This window comes from Trifolium pratense, linkage group LG4 (assembly GCF_020283565.1).
Source record: "Trifolium pratense cultivar HEN17-A07 linkage group LG4, ARS_RC_1.1, whole genome shotgun sequence".
NCBI classification, from domain to species: domain Eukaryota; kingdom Viridiplantae; phylum Streptophyta; class Magnoliopsida; order Fabales; family Fabaceae; genus Trifolium; species Trifolium pratense.
In genome coordinates, this window is record NC_060062.1 from 34,843,259 (window position 1) to 34,862,956 (window position 19,698).

The 19,698-nt window shown below is 34.3% G+C and overlaps 1 protein-coding gene across 1 annotated transcript; it reads right to left on the reverse strand.

Moving 5' to 3' along the window:
- Window positions 1-7,579: 7,579 nt before the first annotated feature.
- Window positions 7,580-11,865, reverse strand: LOC123923179 (protein NETWORKED 4A-like). Its single transcript, XM_045975850.1, has 4 exons — window positions 11,462-11,865; window positions 10,654-10,689; window positions 10,457-10,568; window positions 7,580-9,833 (listed from the first exon to the last, which is right to left on the reverse strand). Exons 2-4 carry the CDS (start codon window positions 10,666-10,668, stop codon window positions 8,116-8,118), a joined length of 1,845 nt encoding a protein of 614 aa, XP_045831806.1. The 5' UTR covers window positions 10,669-10,689; window positions 11,462-11,865; the 3' UTR covers window positions 7,580-8,115.
- Between the last annotated feature and the right edge of the window lie 7,833 nt (window positions 11,866-19,698).

The window sequence follows — 19,698 nt, forward strand, 5'->3', positions numbered from 1 at the left end:
ACAAAATTTTAATTATTCAAAAAAAATTATTGTGGTGAGAGTATCCTGAGCAATGGAAGTTTTGGTGTAGGTGTTGGACAATTGTAATCTTAGTAATTATAGTGAATAAATTTTTAGTTATAACGGAACCCTAATTGACGGATGAACCAGTATAAATCTATTATTAATATTTTTTTTTTCTATATTTTTTATACTAATCTTTCTTACAAACCGTATCCCCTTTATTTTTCTCACCTTCAATTAGTGCATAGACAAATTTAATATTTTTTAATTGTTTTTGTGTTGACCCTCCGGTAGAGATAGTCTTTCGAATGATAATTATAAGAGTGTTCACAAAAAGATGGAAGCTTTACTTTTTTCTGGGAAAACAGTCATTTTAGTCCTTGAATGTGCAACTCGCCATTCTGGTCCCCGACTAAAGAAAAAATACAAAATAGTCCCCGACTCTACAATCTGTTAGTCACTTTAGTCCCTGACGTTAAAAATGACCGTTAACTTTACAAAAAAGCTGATGTGGCATTTTTGGGGACACGTGGCATGTTGACTAGACATTAGTTGGACAAGTGGTCTGATGATATGGTGAGGGACGAAAATGACAATACGAGGGACCAAAATGACAATTAATTTTTTTTTTTTTTCTTTTCATTTCTTCATCTTCTTCCTCTCACTCCTTGTTCATACAATCATCAATAAAATCCAGAATTTTAAACCCAAATTTTTTAAAATATCATCAATAAAAAATTTGTAAAATTTTAACCAAATTTTCAAACAAAATCGCTAAAACCTCAAATGAAAATATTTTTAATACAATTTGGTTGTTCCAATTTTTCCAGAAGTTATGGTAAATAGCAATCGATTGATGGTTGTGATTTAGGAGAAGATGAAAGTGCATAAACAATTGGGCATATTGTCGTTTTGGTCCCTCGTATTGTCGTTTTGGTCCCTCGCCATATCATTAGGTCACATGTCCAACTAATGCCTAGTCAACGTGTCATGTGTCCCCAAAAAAATGTCACATCAGCCTTTTTTTGTAAGGTTAACGGTCATTTTAAACGTCAGGGACTAAAGTGACTAATGGATTGTAGAGTCGGGGACTATTTTATATTTTTTCTTCAATCAGGGACCAGAATGACAGCGAGTTGTACATTCAGGGACTAAAATGACTATTTCCCCTTTTTTTCCACATTGTACTAGAAATATAAGGGATATTGATGTCTTTTCAAGCTTGCCTTATATCCATCACCAGCTTCAATAACTTTTATCAATTTAGCTAAGTAGCATAGCATCATAAGAAATCTGAATCTTATGTATCCATAAAGACCATAAGATGCAAATTACACCATGAAAACATGGCAGAATTCATGACCTTTGACTCATATAGTCATATACATGAAAACATCAAAGCATATGATAAGAAAGACATCAAATACAAAGAACTAAACATAGCAAAAAATATACAAACTCACATTTCAGATTTATACTAATTATGCAGCCAAAATTGGAGCCCTCTTATGTCTTATAAAATGCTGCTTAATTATATGATAGTTATTACTATAGTGCTAAAGTGAGAAACATAGTTACCGAATTGCCTCGCACTTTTCTTCCGCTACTTCTAAGATCGCCGTTTTTTGCCTCTCGGCCTGTTCCTCGAGTTTCTTAGTTGTTGTTTTCATCTCATCTATTTGTCTATGTGCTTCTTTAATTCCAAAAATCAGTTGGACATGTTCCATATGTAATTCGTTCAAATGGAGGTCGAGACTTTCAATCCTACCGTCTCTCGAGCTCACACCTTCCTTGAATGAGCCTATTTTACGTTTAGATTATCTCTCTAATTTTAAGGTGTCAAGGCTTACATTGATTTCTTTTATGTTGTTCTCTCTCTGCTTGATTCCTGCTTGTAGCAACTCGATTGCATTTTTCAATTCCGCCTCAATCTCTATCTTTTCGGATCGAATGTTTCTGATCTCCTCTTCAATGTCTGATAAACTAGGCATTCTCAGTTCTCGTTAACGGTGGGTATGTCAGAATCATAGTGACTCACTGTGATTTTTCAAAAGTTATACTTTGTAACTTCCGCAAAATTACGGTGGATCACCGTGATTCTCAGCATTGTACTTGTCTAATGCAAGGTTGCAAAGGGGAGTGAGACGAAGGCGAGAATCATCGTTTATGCGACAGGGAGTTGTACTGCCAGCGTTTCCTAATGGTGCTAATATTGGAAATTCGACAGGAACATTGATCCCCTGTGTCCATAATAATAATCATCGATTGAAAGAAACTGAAAACAAAGAAAGAAACAAGAAAATGAAATGGTGTGTAAGAAATTAGGGCTGAATGAATAATTTCTGAGATATATTAACATTGAGAGGTACATAGAATATATACACAGTTTCTATGCTAATTAAGGAAGGAACTGAATAAAGGAGATCTCATCTAATCATAATAATTTGTACACTAATAGAAGGGATATTATTTATTTCCTAAATAAACATATTTCTCTAATTATTGCAAGATTTTCCACACTCCCCCTCAAGCTGGTGAATAGGTGTTATCCATTCCCAGCTTGGATATAATCCTTTCAAAATTGTGGCTGTTTAGTCCCTTAGTTAGAACATCTGCAAGTTGATTTTGAGAAGACACAAATGGTGTGCATATTAAGCCACTGTCAAGCTTTTCTTTGATGAAGTGTCTATCTACTTCAATATGTTTGGTTCTATCATGCTGCACTGGATTATGTGCTATGCTAATTGCAGATTTATTATCACAATAAAGCTTCATTGGTTCCTCCCACTTTATCTTCAAGTCCTCAAGGATGATTTTCAGCCAAAGGAGTTCACATATACCTTGTGCCATGGCTCGAAATTCTGCTTCAGCACTAGACCTTGCTACCACACTTTGTTTCTTACTCTTCCAAGTCACAAGGTTTCCTCCAAGGAAGGTACAATACCCTGTGGTTGACCTTCTATCCACAATTGACCCTGCATAGTCAGCATCTGTATAGGCTTCAAGACTAACATTCCCATTTCGTTTGAATATAATTCCTCTCCCTGGGGTTCCTTTAAGATACTGTACAACTCTACGTGCAGCTTGTAAATGATTTTCCTTTAGGTTGTGCATAAATTGGCTGACTAAACTCACTGCATAGGCAATATCTGGCCTAGTGTGAGATAAGTATATAAGTCTGCCCACAAGTCTTTGATACATCTCCTTGTCTACTGCAGCAGCTTCTTCTGCAATCCCAAGTTTTAGGTTCGAATCCAATGGAGTGCTTGCAGGTTTGCAAGCTGATTTCCCAGTTTCTTTAAGTAGATCTGTTATATACTTCTGTTGAGATATAAAGATCCATTTCTTTGAGTGAGCTACCTCAATTCCCAAAAAATATTTCAGCCTCCCCAAAGTCTTGATTTCAAATTCATTGGCCAAGCATTGACCCAACATTTTCTGCTCCTCAACATCATTTCCAGTTAGTATGATGTCATCCACATATACCAATAACACAGTTACTCCCCCTGACTCTGAGTGTTTGATAAACAATGTATGATCTCCTTGACTTTGTTTATATCCCAGACTTGTCATAACTTTCGTAAATCTGCCAAACCATGCTCGTGGGGACTGTTTCAGCCCATACAAGGCCTTTTTCAATTTACACACTGTGTTGGCAGCACCTTTTCCACCATATCCTGGAGGCAACTCCATATAAATTTCTTCTTCAAGTTCCCCATGTAAAAAGGCATTTTTTACATCAAATTGCTGCAAATCCCAGCCATAATTAGCAGCAAGGGATAATATCACTCTTACTGTGTTCATTTTTGCAACAGGAGCAAAGGTTTCCAAGTAATCAACTCCATAAGTTTGTGTGAAACCCTTGGCTACCAACCTTGCTTTATATCTCTCAATCGAACCATCAGCCTTGTATTTGATTGTATATACCCACTTACACCCAACTGGTTTCTTCCCTGTTGGTAAAGTCACCAACTCCCAAGTATTATTCTTCGCTAAAGCTTCCATCTCTAAATCCATGGCAAGCTTCCATTTTCTATCAGATAAAGCCTCAGATAGGGTAGTAGGTGTTGAAGTGGTGTTTAAATTTGTAAGGAAGGCTCTATGGGCAGGTGAGCAATTTTTAAAGGATAGGTAATTTGAGAGAGGGTAAAGAGGGTGCTTAGTACATTCTCTGGGTTTTTTTTCTAATGGCAATTGGAAGGTCATCGTTTTTAGTTGTTGCAGGTTCATTTGGTAAGTCAAAAACTGAAGGGTACTTAGAAATTGTTAACTCATTTGGTAAATCAGAAGCTGAAGGGGTATTAGAAATCGTTACCTCATTAGGATCTTGATTATGGGTGGACTCTTGAACCTGCGTAGTGTCTGGAACAGCCTTAAGTTTTCTAGAATAAACCAGATTTTTTTCATATCTGACATCCTCAATTTCAGGTCTGGATTGTTTGGAATGGTTGGTTTCACTTTCAGAGTCCACACGCTCGGGTTGAGTAGCCTGCTCAAATTGGCTAGCAGGTTCGAATGTTAAATCTGAAAAAAGGTTTTCCTCATCTTCCCTCAAGTTCTCCCCCTGAAGATGAGGTTTACTAAAATAGCTCTCATGTTCATTGAAGGTAACATCCCTAGACACGAAGAATTTTTTGGATGGAGGGTGATAACACTTATATCCTTTTTGTATAGAAGAGTACCCTACAAAGACACACTTTAAGGCTCTAGGGTCAAGTTTTCCCCTATCTGTACTATGAATATGAACATATGAAACACACCCAAATATTCTTGGTTTGAGATTATTTGTTGTAGACAGACACGGGTAGAAGGAGGATAAGGCATCCATAAGACTCTTTGATTCTAGAACTCTAGTGGGTAGCCTATTAATCAGGTGAGTTGCAGTGAGGACAGCTTCTCCCCAAAAGGACTTTGGGACATTATTTTGAAATAAAAGGGCTCGGGTCTGATTGAGAAGGTGCCCATTTTTCCTTTCCGCCACTTCATTTTGTTGTGGTGTTTTAACACAAGAAGACTCGTGGATAATGCCCTCTTTTTGACAAAAAGAATTAAGTACATTATTGAAATAGTCTTTGGCATTATCTGATCTAAGTCTCTTGATGTTAGCGCCAAATTGATTTTTTATCATGGAGTGAAAATTTAAAAAAATGGAGCTGACCTCAGATTTATGTTTAAGCAAAAACACCCATGTGACACGGGTGCAATCATCTATGAAAGTTACAAACCACTTAGCACCAGACACATTTGGAACATTAGAGGGACCCCACACATCAGTATGAACAAGATAAAAAGGAAAAGTACTTATTTTATTGCTCATTGGAAATGATACACGCTTGTGTTTAGCAAGCTCACACACCTCACAATGAAGACTCTCAACATCTAACTTAGAGAAAAAAGAAGGAAATAACATTTTTATTATTTGGAAGGAAGGATGTCCTAAACGACAATGATAAAGGAGAATTTTTTCCTTGTTTTTCCTAATAGCTAATTTTGGAATATGGAGAACATTTTTTAGGGTCATTGAATGATTAATTTGTACATCCCCTTGGCCAGCAACAGTTATAAGAGTGCCGTCAGCAGTGGCAATTTTCTTGTTGCTTGGACACAGAGAATAGGTACAAAAATGGCGAGGTAAAGGTGTCATGTGGTCAGTGGCTCCGGAGTCTAATATCCAACAGTGGTTAAAGGATGCATCTGAGACATTTAATCCAAAAGAAATTGGAAGCTTATCATAATTAAGAGATAAAAGTTTACCTGAATATGCCAAGGAGCTGGAACCTGATGGTTTCTCTAGTTTACTCAAAAAATTCTTCATTTTCTCAATTTCCTCCTGGTTAAAGTACACAGTTTCAGCAGATTTATTCCCTTCAGCAGCCATGTGGGTATATCCTCCTTTTCTTTGGAAGCTCCCTTTGTGTCCCCATGCTTTATCTCTATTTTGTGGTTTTCCATGCAACTTCCAGCAATTTTCCCTAATATGACGAGGCTTGTGACAATAGGTACACCGAGTATCATCACCTTTCCTCTCAATATTTGTTGATTCTCCCTTTCTTCGGTCAACACTCATTGTTGTATCCTCTCCTTTGTTAAGATCAGCCATCATAGCTGAATTCTCAATTATTGAAGTGTCTAACATCAGACTCCTTCTGCTTTCTTCGCTTCTCACAATGGCTATCACTTCATTAAAGCTTGGAACTTCCTGTTTTCCCAATATTTGAATTCTAACTTGGTCAAATTCAGAGTTCAAACCAACCAGAAAGTCATACACCCTGTCTTGCTCAATGAACTTCTTCAGAATTGCTGAATCTGCAGAGCACCGAGTCTTTATGACCCTATAATGATCAAGTTCCATCCATAGTGCCTTTAGCTGATTGGCATAATCAGTGACAGTTTTGTTTCCTTGCTTTGCTGCCAAAGTTTTCACCTTTACTTCATACACTTGAGCAGCATCTTTGGCTTTGGAATAACTTTCCTCCATAGCATCCCAAATCTCCTTTGTTGTACTTAGAAACATGCACGTGTCACTGATGTCCGGATCCATGGAGTTCCACAGCCATGCCATGATCCTTGAATCTTCCTCATCCCATTTGGTAAAGTTGGGATCATTCTCCTTTGGTGCAGCATCCATTATATGCTTCACTTTTCCCTTTCCTTTCAAGATTGTTTTAATGAGTTGAGACCATTTGAGATAATTTTTCTCATTCAGCCTATAAGCAGAATGAATATTCTGCAATTCTCCAGGATTTTGAGAAGGGACATCTCCTGTCTCAGATTTGGTCTTCTCCTCAGGGGTTCCAGATCCAGACATTGTAGAATAAAAGAAGGGAAAAATTGATGGTTTGAAATCCAATTCCACCAATAGAAACTGCAGTAGCAGTTTAAGAAACTATGTGCTAAAAAATGCACAGAAATTCGCAACAGCAATGAAGGCTGGCGTTTTTAGGGTTTCAGCATGCAGCGGACAGAGGCACCCAGAACGGATGCTCTGGTACCATGTAAGAAATTAGGGCTGAATGAATAATTTCTGAGATATATTAACATTGAGAGGTACATAGAATATATACACAGTTTCTATGCTAATTAAGGAATGAACTGAATAAAGGAGATCTCATCTAATCATAATAATTTGTACACTAATAGAAGGGATATTATTTATTTCCTAAATAAACATATTTCTCTAATTATTGCAAGATTTTCCACATGGTGCATAGACAAAATTAATATGTTATCTTTCTCTCGTAACATACTTTTTAGTTTTATAAATATATAACATTAATTAGTTTTATTGAAAAAGATAAAATTAATTTCGAACCAAAAGTATAATTGACAAATTGTACCCTTAAAATACCAAAATTACTTGAAAATAATAAAAGTTTATTTTTTTTCCTTATAATTTAGAACATAAAATAGTGATTTTTTTTGCTTATAAATTAGGACGTTGGGAGTAGTACTAGTATGTATGTAAAGCCTCTCCTAAAAAAAGATGGAGGCTTTATTTTTTTCCACATTGTACTAGTAGAAATATACATCAACAGAATTATTATATTATGAGACTATAAACAAATCCAAAACATCATTGAAACAACATTCACACACAAGAGGATTATTTTTCCATTATAAGAAAAAGCCAAAATGCAAACTGAACATGAAAAATTTTGTGCAACCATTCACATCAACCTAAGTGTTTTTTTTTTTTTTTCTCAGAAAAAGCAAAAAATTTAAAAGATGTGAGACAAGGGGCAGTGGAGTACCCCACTTTACAATAAAGTAAACATAATGCAAGGGATACGACCTTACTTGAACAGAAAGTCCTTGATTTCTAAAGAGATCAGAACATAATACAAGGGATATTGATGTCTTTTCAAGCTTGCCATATATCCATAACCAGCTTCTAACTTTGATCAATTCAGCTAAGTAGCATAGCATTATAAGAAATCTGAATCTTATGTATCCATAAAGACCATAAGATACAAATTAAACCATGAAAACATGGTTAACAGTTATTACTTCTCAGAATTCATGACCTTTTGACTCATATAGATGAAAGACATATCAATACAAAGAACTAAACATGGCAACAATATACAAACTCACATTTCAGATTTATGCTAATTATGCAGCCAAAATTGGAGCCCTCTTATGCCCTATAAAATGCTGCTTAAGCATATGATAGTTATTTCTATAGTGTTCAAGTGAGAAACATAGTTGCCGAATTGCCTCACGCTTTTCTTCCGCTGCTTCTGAGATCTCCATTTTTTGCCTCTCGACCTGTTCCTCGAGTTCCTTAGCTGTTGTTTTCATCTCTTCTATTTGTCTATGTGCTTCTTCCATTCCAGTAATCAGTTGGACATGTTCCATATGTAATTCGTTCAAATGGCGGTCGAGACTTTCAACCCTACTGTCTCTCGAGTTTACATCTACCTTGAGTGAACCTATTTCTACATTGAGATTATCTCTCTCTAATTTCAAGGTGTCAAAGCTTACATTGAGTTCTTTTATGTTGTTCTCTCTCTGCTCAATTTCTGCTTTTAGCAACTCGATTCTATTTTTCAATTCTGCCTCAATCTCTATCTTTTCAGATTGAATATTTCTGATCTCCTCTTCAAAAGATCGACCACGACATTCCCATTCTCTGATCAGCTCTTTTAAATGTGTCTGTTCCTCCAACAACTTCGACATTTCAGACTTCAAATTAGCTTTCTCAGGGAAGATTTTCTGCTCAGCATCCGATACAGCTGTTTTCAAGTCCCTGATTTCATGATCCCTGTCCGATAAACTAGTCTTTAACCTAGCAAGTCTTTCTTGGAGTTTGGTGCTCTCTCTTTTCTCGCTGTTGAATTTGGTTTTCCAAGTAGAAATGTCCTTTCGAGCTGAGTCAAGTTGATCCTGCAGCTGCTGAATTCTTTCCGAGGATTTATTTACCTCGATTTTCAGTGAAGCAACTTGCGTTTCGGAAGCCTTGAGATTTTCTTTGGTGATTCGAAGCTCCTCCGTGAGTGACGCAGTTTCACTACTTGGCTCAAACAATTCCTTATATGCACCATCAATGTTTTCTTCAACCTCAACTTCCTTGAGTTCCACGGCTTCATCTTTAGTTGATGATAATTCAACACCGGCATTGATATTTTCTGAATCCAAGTATCTGAAGTTTTTGAGTTCAGTCTTTAGTTTAGTGATTTCTTCTTCTGATAGTCTTAACTTTACGTTAGCAGTCATCAGTTCTTGTTCATATGCATTAATTTTGACATAGACATCATCGGCATTCTCAATTCTTGTTCCGCTGGATGAAACCTCGGAATGTTCTCCTTCTTGTGTCCATAGCTTTTCTTTTACCTCACGGAGTTCATTTTCCAACTCAGTTATTCTTCTGTTCATCCCTGGATCACTACCATTCCGCGAGAAAGCTGAATAATTATTGACCGATGAATCATCAGATTCCTCATCAGAATCTGTCATGGTCGAGGTCTCATCTCCGTCTTTTTGGTTTATATCAGACACATTTCCACCAGATCCAAGAAAGAAATCAAACCCAGCAGCTCGGTTAGTAGATTTACGTTGGGCCACATTTAGAGAGGGCAAATTCGAGGACGGTTCAGAGCCCGTGTCTGAAAAACCTGAGCCTTGAGATTGGATATCAGATTGTACATTCTTCCGCAATTCTCCAGTCACATGATCATAACGTTCGGCCAATGATCGGTAACCACGGTAGAACTCCTCAACCAAAGCAACCAATTCTGGCCTCTTCTTGTAATACATTTCAGCTTTTCTGGCGAATGAATCTGCATCCTCTTCGATCAGCTTCAACATTCGTTTTATATTCCGGTCCATCTCTGATGTTAAACATAATTTTGTCATAATGGTATGGTTTACATGATTAACATTCTACTTACGAATAAAACAATCAATAAATAGGCTTATCTAAAACGAGATAATAATCATTTAAACCAGAATTATGAGACGGTTGTTACCAGTTAGAAACATACTGATTGAAGAATTATCATTTAAATCACGAATTCCCCCTATCCTTCCAAATATTAATCTTTTCTGAAAAAAAATCACCATATTTAATTTCTAGTTTTTCCTCGGAATTCATGAAACACTAGAACCTAACAAAAGTTATGAAGGTAGCAGCATATAACTATCAAAAGGAGAACTTTGCGGGGCTCTGGGCATTATATTTGATATCCTACCTAGTTGATAGTCATTTTTTATAGTTAGATATTTAGGGTCTTAACCCCTTCGGTTCTCAAGGGAAGGGGCTCTGGTAATCTGGAATTCAGCTGTGAGGTAAGTAAAGTTTGGCAAATGATTGTTCTAGCCAAGATTTAAATTTGGATCCTCCCGAATGATTTTTCATTAACTTGAGCTCGTTAACCACTTGAGTTCACTCACTTGGTTTGTCAATTACTTAAAATTAACACAAGAGCATATCATTTGTTATTGGTAGGTTTACCTTCAAGATTTTCAAAAAGCCATTTAGAATTCTTAGGACTAATATGACTATCCCACCACCAAGAATGTGACTTCCTTGATTCCAACCTCTTCATTTGCTTGCTAGAATTAACCTAATTATAACAAAATAATCAACCATTATCATATGCAAATCAATTCAATATCATAATCAACACATGCAAGTTCCATAACACTTACCCCAGATGCAGCCATTTTCCAGAGCAACTACTAACCCTGATATTATTATATTATAAACCCAAATCAGGAAACATATACAAAATGATTAATCAACTTTAAGATGCATTTAAAAACATACATACAATTAAAAAATAAATATGATATTAATGTGGACCCCACTTAAATGGGCCTGTATTCCACCGACCCAGGCCCAGAAACAAAAACCAGCGAAATTGGAACAAAAGAAACGACAAGAAATGCATGAGTTTCGCGCGGAGAGTTTTAAAAATAAAAAATAAATTAAATTCACAAAGTAATTTTTTACCATTTTTAATTATTATTATTTTTCAGAAACAACTAGATACAGCTATATGCACGCGTCGTAGCGCGTAATCACCGCTGCAAAACGTGGTTGTTGACTGGTTGGTTAGTTAAACAAATTTTATTTTATTTCCAAATTTTAAAATTGAAATTAAAATAATTTACGTGATGAAAAAAACAAAAATTGTAACTGTTTATGACTATGTAGTTGACAAACAAAATTGTTGTAATATTTATAATTTATTGATTGAATTTGTCGAAAAATCCAAAACTTGTGTTTTCTTAGGACAATTGATAAAGATAAGAACACTATGCCAAGGGAAAGGGATTTCATTTCATTTCATAAAATAAAACAAAATTAATTATTAATGAAACATATATGTCATCAGACAAGTACAAAAACAACCGAATTTCGTAAAAATAAAAAAATAATCGGAAGAGAAAATAATTTGTGGAAATTATAGAAAAAATTGAAGTGAATTTGAGATAAATGAAAGAGTTTAGTTACCTGAAAAAAGGAGGTGTTTGGATGAAGTAGAAGAAGCAATGGATCTGTGAGAGAGAGAGAGAGAGAGAGAGAGAGAGAGAGAGGGAGCGTATAAGAAAGAAAGTGTTAAATAAATAAAAATACGAAGGTGATGGATGGAGGGTGTAGTTGTGTTGTAGAGTGGGGACAGAAAGGAAAAAGAAAGAAGGAAGGAAGGAAAGTCTACTGTTTCCTTCTATTTAATGTCCCCATTAACATCCCATTACTTCTTTCCCTTCCATATTTCTCTCTCACTCTCTCTTTTGTTCTTTAGTCAATTACCTCTTTATTGAAAAACTAATAATTCTTCTTCTCCAAATAAATATCACCAATTCTGAGAATTAGATCGGTTGAGTGAGAAATCGTATTATATTTTATTTAGTCTTACTTATAAGATCATTTTTATTTTTTAAGTTCATTGTTAATGTATCTAAATTATAATATAGTTTAAATACATTAATTTTTTAATGTATTTAAAAAGTAAAAGTTCTCTTATAATTAGGATCGGACGAAGTATATATAAAAATTGGTCATTGAATTTCGAATACTTCACTTATTCACTTTAAAATGTGAAATTATAGCTACTTGGATATTTGACAAACAAAACAAAAATCACAAATTTGCAGTGTTTTATTTATATATTTCATTTTAATTATATTTTCTAATGATAAATGATATCTATAATATGTGAGCATAACTTAGTTGGTAGTGAAATCACATTATGTATATATAGATTGACGTTTAAACTCGAAATCTGTCATTTATTCATTTCAAAGGGTGGATTTATAACAACTAAGCTACTTAACAAAAAAAAATACTATATATGATCTTTTTTTTATATAAGAGACAACTAGATCAATAAAAATTGATGTATTTAAACAAAATTGATGTAACTCGACTATATTACAACCGGATACATCAATTTTTATTGACCTAGTTGTTTCTTATAATAAAAATTGGAGGGATATAAGATGTTATGGATGGACATGTGCGAAAGTCAAACTATGAGAATTATTTTGATAAAAATGGATTAATTAGATTCTATATTTAGTATGCTTAACTAGTGTCCCAGAGACACTGTTTAACATTTTCCAAATTTTTATATTATTTAGTGCAAATTTTCTATATTTAGATACATTGGCATATGCCGTTAGCATGACCGATAAAAATATATAATTCTTACCATTTAGATAAATATATTTAGATACATTGGCATATGCCGTTGGCATATGCCGTTAGTATGCGTCATTCAAGTGATGATGATATATAATCCACTTTGAGACACATATTAACCAAAGAAAAGTTGATCAAGTTGATACGAATTGAGCTCGTATTTTATATCCATTTCGACTTTCGAACATGTTGTCAATGTGAGAACCTCGTAGGTGAATAACAATATGAATATATGTTATTGAGTTGTGTTTTAGGTAATTCAATCTCACTTCATATTAGGTAATCAGACCAAAGGTCACATACACAACACAATAGAAGATTTGTGCTCTTGACACAACGAATCCATTCCTTTCCATCTCTCTTGGTGTCGACTGTCAAATTGATTTCAAAGTACAATCCTCTGCATTCCTTGTTGGTTATCACGAAGATAGTTACAACTGCTCCCTTTATTTAAGCATGAAGGCTTTCTACTTCCATTTCACCTTATTCTCACACTAACTTGAGCGTCAGAGAGCTAATCTACAAATACATTCACCTAACTGCTTCAAATTGGCCTCACCATCAAAGTCAACCACCTTTGTTCAGATCAGAGCAACTATATATAGCTTCATGAAATTGTAGCGGTTGAATATTTATCCTATGAAATTTACAAACAAACAAGGGTAATAATAAGACTTGGAACTTGTTAAAAAAAATACTAAGACTTGGAAGTCTGTGGAACTACCAAGGGTAATTGAAAGCAAGTCGGTCAATTGTCATGAAAAGTATTTTTCAAGTTGATAAAAGCAACAAATGTGGTAGGTGGAGAAATTGATATCACCAATAATTTGTTGTCAGTGAAGAACTATTGTGTGTGCCTTAAAATTTGATTGAATTTGTCTAAAATGCGAGCCATATGTGGAGCAGGACACAAAGAGTTTTTTGGGCACGGAGTAAAGGTTGAAGTTTATTTTGAAAGTGTGAGGCACATGAGTCCGGTCACAAGGTGCTTGAGGCAGAACCAAGTCATGCTCCACAAGTTTATCTGGGCACTAGCTGCTCCAGGTCATGCGCAAGGTGTTTGCAATGGATATGACATGCAGTTTCTAACATTTTTTAGGCTAATCTCGAGAGATCAACTTGAGAGAATTCTTAGGAATAAAAGGATGGGATTGAGTGCATTTTGAGTGAGATTCTAGGGTTGGAAAACACATTCTAAACATCATAGATAGTGATTATCGTTGAGGATTGAAAAAGGAAATGAGAGAAATTAAGAATTTTCTTGGTGAGAAGTTGAGGATAACTTCTTGGTCATTTTTGTAGCTCTCTTGAAAATGAAAAGAGTAGAAAAAGGGTTTGATCTTGTTGAGTTGATCTAAAGCTATTTTTTTATAACTCTTTTACATCTCTTGTAAAACTCATTTACAGTGGATTGAAGAGTTCCTCTCTACTATAGTATAGTTAACAATTTTGTTGTTTTGGTACATTTGATCTCTTTATCTTGTTATTTACATTATGTTATTTTGCTATACATATAATTAAATTTGTTCTTTTTTTTTGTCAATTAGTTTACTTGCTAGAATTTCACTTTTATAGTGAATAAGGAAGAATATTAGTGTTCGAATTTCAGTCCTACATATTACATGCAACAAGAGGATGATTTAATTCCCTATACTTAGTTAATGGGGCTTGATAATCTATAGTTTTGCTGCAATGTAAGTAAAGTCTGCCGTTAAAAAAAAAAAATTAGCTAAGAAATGTTCACACAAAGAATCGAACATGAGTTCTTCTGAAGAATTCGTTCTAAGATAAATTCATTAGCACTTGAGCCCAATATCTTAGTTATTTTGCCTTCACATTTCTGATATTTATATATTGATATTGTTTTTTGGACATATATTGAATATTATTTATTCCCTTTTAGTTCTAAAAGGAAATCTCAATCATTGTACCAAAAAAAAATCTCAATTATCATATAAAAGGAGATACTATACAAATTTCAAAATTGCCCCTCCTTGCACTTTATCTTCTTTTGCCACATTATTATATTTAAGTGTAATTTTGTATTTTCATACTAAATTCTAATATACCAACTGTAACGACCCAAATTTATTATTCACTATGTAAGTGTTTATTTATTTGGTGATGTGGCTTTTAAGTAAGATAGTAACTTTAAGTTATTTATCGAGAGTTTTAGTTAACGCGCGAGTCAGTGAGAGTTAACGCGAGTTGGGCCAAGCTATTGGGCTTGAGGCCCATTGGGCCTTGTGAGCTAGGGGGTGCTATTTAGCCCTTGTAGTGAGAGAAAGTCTCACTTTTTGTTGTTCTTGGAGAAGTAGAGAGAAGGGAGAGCAAGAGGAGAGCTAGGGCAAGGCTTGAAGGAGAGATTCGAAGAGCAATCGTCGAGCTTTCGTCGGATCTAAGGTAAGAGAGTAGATTTCATATTCGTGGGTGACTCGAGGAAGGGGAGAATGTCGATTTCTCCTCACCCGAACTTCCTCCACCCCATTTTCGTTTTAGTGTGAATGGATTTTCTTAATGGAAATCGATTCTAAGGTTCATAACATGTTTAACATGCTTTTATCATGATGTATGAACGAATTTATTGGATAAAAACGGGATTTATAGAGGATTAAACTCAAGAACATTGTGTTTTTGAGTGTTTTGAGTAAAAGTGTTAAATCTCTACTTTTTCATAGTAAAAATGGTAGATCGGTGAAATGAAATGTCCTTTTATGTTTATATACATCTTATATGCGTGAAAGCAAACTTATTTGGGATTTGGAACATCAAAAATGGGATTTTTGGGTGGATTTATGCTCAAACCCGAAAACAGAGCACCTGTGGCTGGCATACTGGCTGGGCCAGCCTTGCAGCGAGGTATGGCTTTCTCAGGCTGAAGCCAGGAAGCCACGGGTTCCTGCTAGCTTTCTCTGGCTTTCTCTGGCTGAAGCCAGGAAGCCACGGGTTCCTGCTAGCTTTCTTTCGCTCAGCCACCATGACAGACTAGAACTTATTTTTGCTGATGTTTCTAAGTGCAATTAAAGGGTTGTAACATGTGATTAGAGTATTCTAACATACAATTAGGTGTTTATAACCATGATTAATTGTATTGTGATGATGTGTCGATGAATTGTTGATTATATGTGTGGAATATAATTGTTATTGATTATGTTGATGATGTGTTGATATATATGTAGTTGATGTTGTTGATGTTGTTGACGTAATTGTTGAGGGATATCGAATTATGTTATTCGATAAAGACGGATATTAGGATCTTGTTATTCTAATAAAGACGGATATTAAGGTATTGATTATCTTAATAAAGACGGACGTTGGATAGTGTTCCACGTTATTGTTGATGGGCTATATGCCAATTGTTGATGGATATATTCATGAGTTTTGAGTGCATGCATCATGAATATTTAGGGATATTGGCTTGTCAAATAAAGACGAATATCGAACTATATTTGTTTGATAAAGACGGATATCGGAGGTGAGATACTCTGATAAAGACGATGGTACCACATGCATTAGAGGTGTCTAGAGGACATAGCATGAATGTGAAGCATTAGATTGCATTAGGGATTATGTGCGCATATTATGATAGATGATGTTTGACACATACTTGGTAAATGTTGATTGTTAATCCGTATGTGAGGAGCAGAGTCCGTCATGACTATAAAATGAACAACGCAGGGTCCGTCATGACCATAATCTGAACAATGTATTTGTGGTGTTAGATTACATTAGGAACTTTATGTATATTCCTATTGGTAATTGAGTTATGTGAATTATGATTGATATTTGGTTATAACCTTTCGTAGCTTATGATTGAATGAGATTAATGATGTATGCTTGTAAACGAAGAATATGCATGAATGATGGTGATGTATATGTATAATGTATGATTATGCATGTTTTTATGAAGAAGTGTTTAAGTACCATTTACTTACACTTGTATATTTTGAGTATGTTGTCTAACTCTCTTTTATGTGTTATGTGCTGGACCGTTGGGGGTCCAGATTCACAGGTTTTGTGGTATTCGATGTCAAGTCGTCGGTGAAGCATATTGCTTTTATTAAACAGACGTAAAATTCAATATTACCATGTTTGAAGATATATTTTCGATGATAAAATGCAACGCAAATAACCCAAAAGCAAAGGTTAACCGGAGTATCACAGCAACAACAGTTCCATTAGATAGGAGCTTGGCATAAAAAGACTTGATAAATCTGCCAAAATTCTAAAAATCGACTATAAACACTAAAATCAGCCGAAAACCCAAAAAAGCGGCCGAAAAACCAAAAATCGACCGAAAACCCAAAAAACGGCCGAAAACCTAAAATCGGCCAAAATCCAAAAAATCGACTATAAACCCTAAAATCGGCCGGCAACCCGAAAAATCGGTAGAAAAAACTAAAATCGGCAAAATTCCAAAAATCGACTATAAACCCTAAAATCAGCCGAAAACCCAAAAAATCGACCGAAAAACCAAAAATCGATCAAAAACCCAAAATCGGTCAACATCCAAAAAATCGGCCGAAGAATCTAAAATCGTCCCTAAACCCAAAAAACTAAAACATACTGTAAAAATAAAAATAAAAAACTAAAACATTCATTAAAAACTCGTTTATTTAAATAAACTCTTGATTAATTCAGTGGTACATAATGATGAAATAAAAATAAAAAACTCAATACATAAACTGACTTAATCTAACTTAAACTGGCTTAAATTTGAAATAAAATGACTTAATCTAACTTAAAAGTGACTTAAAATTAAAATAATCTGACTTAAAACTAAAATCTAAAGCATATTGCTTTTATTAAATTGACTTATTAAACAGACTTAAAATTCAATATTACCATGTTTGAAGATAAATTTTCGATGATAAAATGCAACGCAAATAACCCAAAAGCAAAGGTTAACCGGAGTATCACAGCAACAACAGTTCCATTGGATAGGAGCTTGGCATAAAAAGACTTGATAAATCTGCCAAAATTCTAAAAATCGACTATAAACTCTAAAATCAGCTGAAACCCCAAAAAAGCGGCCGAAAAACCAAAAATCGACCGAAAACCCAAAAAACGGCCGAAAACCTAAAATCGGCCAAAATCCAAAAAATCGACTATAAACCCTAAAATCGGCCGGCAACCCGAAAAATCGGTAGAAAAACCTAAAATCGGCAAAATTCCAAAAATCGACTATAAACCCTAAAATCAGCCGAAAACCCAAAAAAATCGACCGAAAAACCAAAAATGATCAAAAACCCAAAATCGGCCGAAGAATCTAAAATCGTCCCTAAACCCAAAAAACTAAAACATACTGTAAAAATAAAAATAAAAAACTATAACATTCATTAAAAACTCGTTTATTTAAATAAACTCTTGATTAATTCAGTGGTACATAATGATGAAATAAAAATAAAAAACTCAATACATAAACTGATTTAATCTAACTTAAACTGGTTTAAAATTGAAATAAAATGACTTAATCTAACTTAAAACTGACTTACAATTAAAATAATCTGACTTAAAACTAAAATCTAAAGCATATTGCTTTTATTAAATTGACTTATTAAACAGACGTAAAATTCAATATTACCATGTTTGAAGATAAATTTTCGATGATAAAATGCAACGCAAATAACCCAAAAGCAAAGGTTAACCGGAGTATCACAGCAACAACAGTTCCATTAGATAGAAGCTTGGCATAAAAAGACTTGATAAATCTGCCAAAATTCTAAAATTCGACTATAAACACTAAAATCAGTCGAAAACCCAAAAAAGCGGCCGAAAAACCAAAAATCGACCGAAAACCCAAAAAACGGCCGAAAACCTAAAATCGGCCAAAATCCAAAAAATCGACTATAAACCCTTAAATCGGCCGGCAACCCGAAAAATCGGTAGAAAAAACTAAAATCGGCAAAATTCCAAAAATCGACTATAAACCCTAAAATCAGCCGAAAACCCAAAAAATCGACCGAAAAACCAAAAATCGATCAAAAACCCAAAATCGGCCAACATCCAATAAATCGGCCGAAGAATCTAAAATCGTCCCTAAACCCAAAAAACTAAAACATACTGTAAAAATAAAAATAAAAAACTAAAACATTCATTAAAAACTCGTTTATTTAAATAAACTCTTGATTAATTCAGTGGTACATAATGATGAAATAAAAATAAAAAACTCAATACATAAACTGACTTAATCTAACTTAAACTGGCTTAAAATTGAAATAAAATGACTTAATCTAACTTAAAAGTGACTTACAATTAAAATAATCTGACTTAAAACTAAAATCTAAAGCATATTGCTTTTATTAAATTGACTTATTAAACAGACTTAAAATTCAATATTACCATGTTTGAAGATAAATTTTCGATGATAAAATGCAACGCAAATAACCCAAAAGCAAATGTTAACCGGAGTATCACAACAACAACAGTTCCATTAGATAGGAGCTTGGCATAAAAAGACTTGATAAATCTGCCAAAATTCTAAAAATCGACTATAAACCCTAAAATCAGCTGAAAACCCAAAAAAGCGGCAGAAAAACCAAAAATCGACCGAAAACCCAAAAAACGGCCGAAAACCTAAAATCGGCCAAAATCCAAAAAATCGACTATAAACCCTAAAATCGGCCGGCAACCCGAAAAATCGGTAGAAAAACCTAAAATCGGCAAAATTCCAAAAATTGACTATAAACCCTAAAATCAGCCGAAAAACCAAAAATCAATCGAAAACCCAAAATCGGCCAACATCCAAAAAATCGGCCGAAGAATCTAAAATCGTCCCTAAACCCAAAACTAAAACATACCGTAAAAATAAAAATAAAAAACTAAAACATTCATTAAAAACTCGTTTATTTAAATAAACTCTTGATTAATTCAGTGGTACATAATGATGAAATAAAAATAAAAAACTCAATACATAAACTGACTTAATCTAACTTAAACTGGCTTAAAATTGAAATAAAATGACTTAATCTAACTTAAAAGTGACTTACAATTAAAATAATCTGACTTAAAACTAAAATGTAAAGCATATTGCTTTTGTTAAATTG

Coding starts and splice junctions, on each gene's coding strand:
- LOC123923179 (XM_045975850.1), bottom strand. Junction 9,834..10,456: donor GCTTTTTGAAAATCTTGAAG/GTAAACCTACCA, acceptor GTTTAACATCAG/AGATGGACCGGAATATAAAA.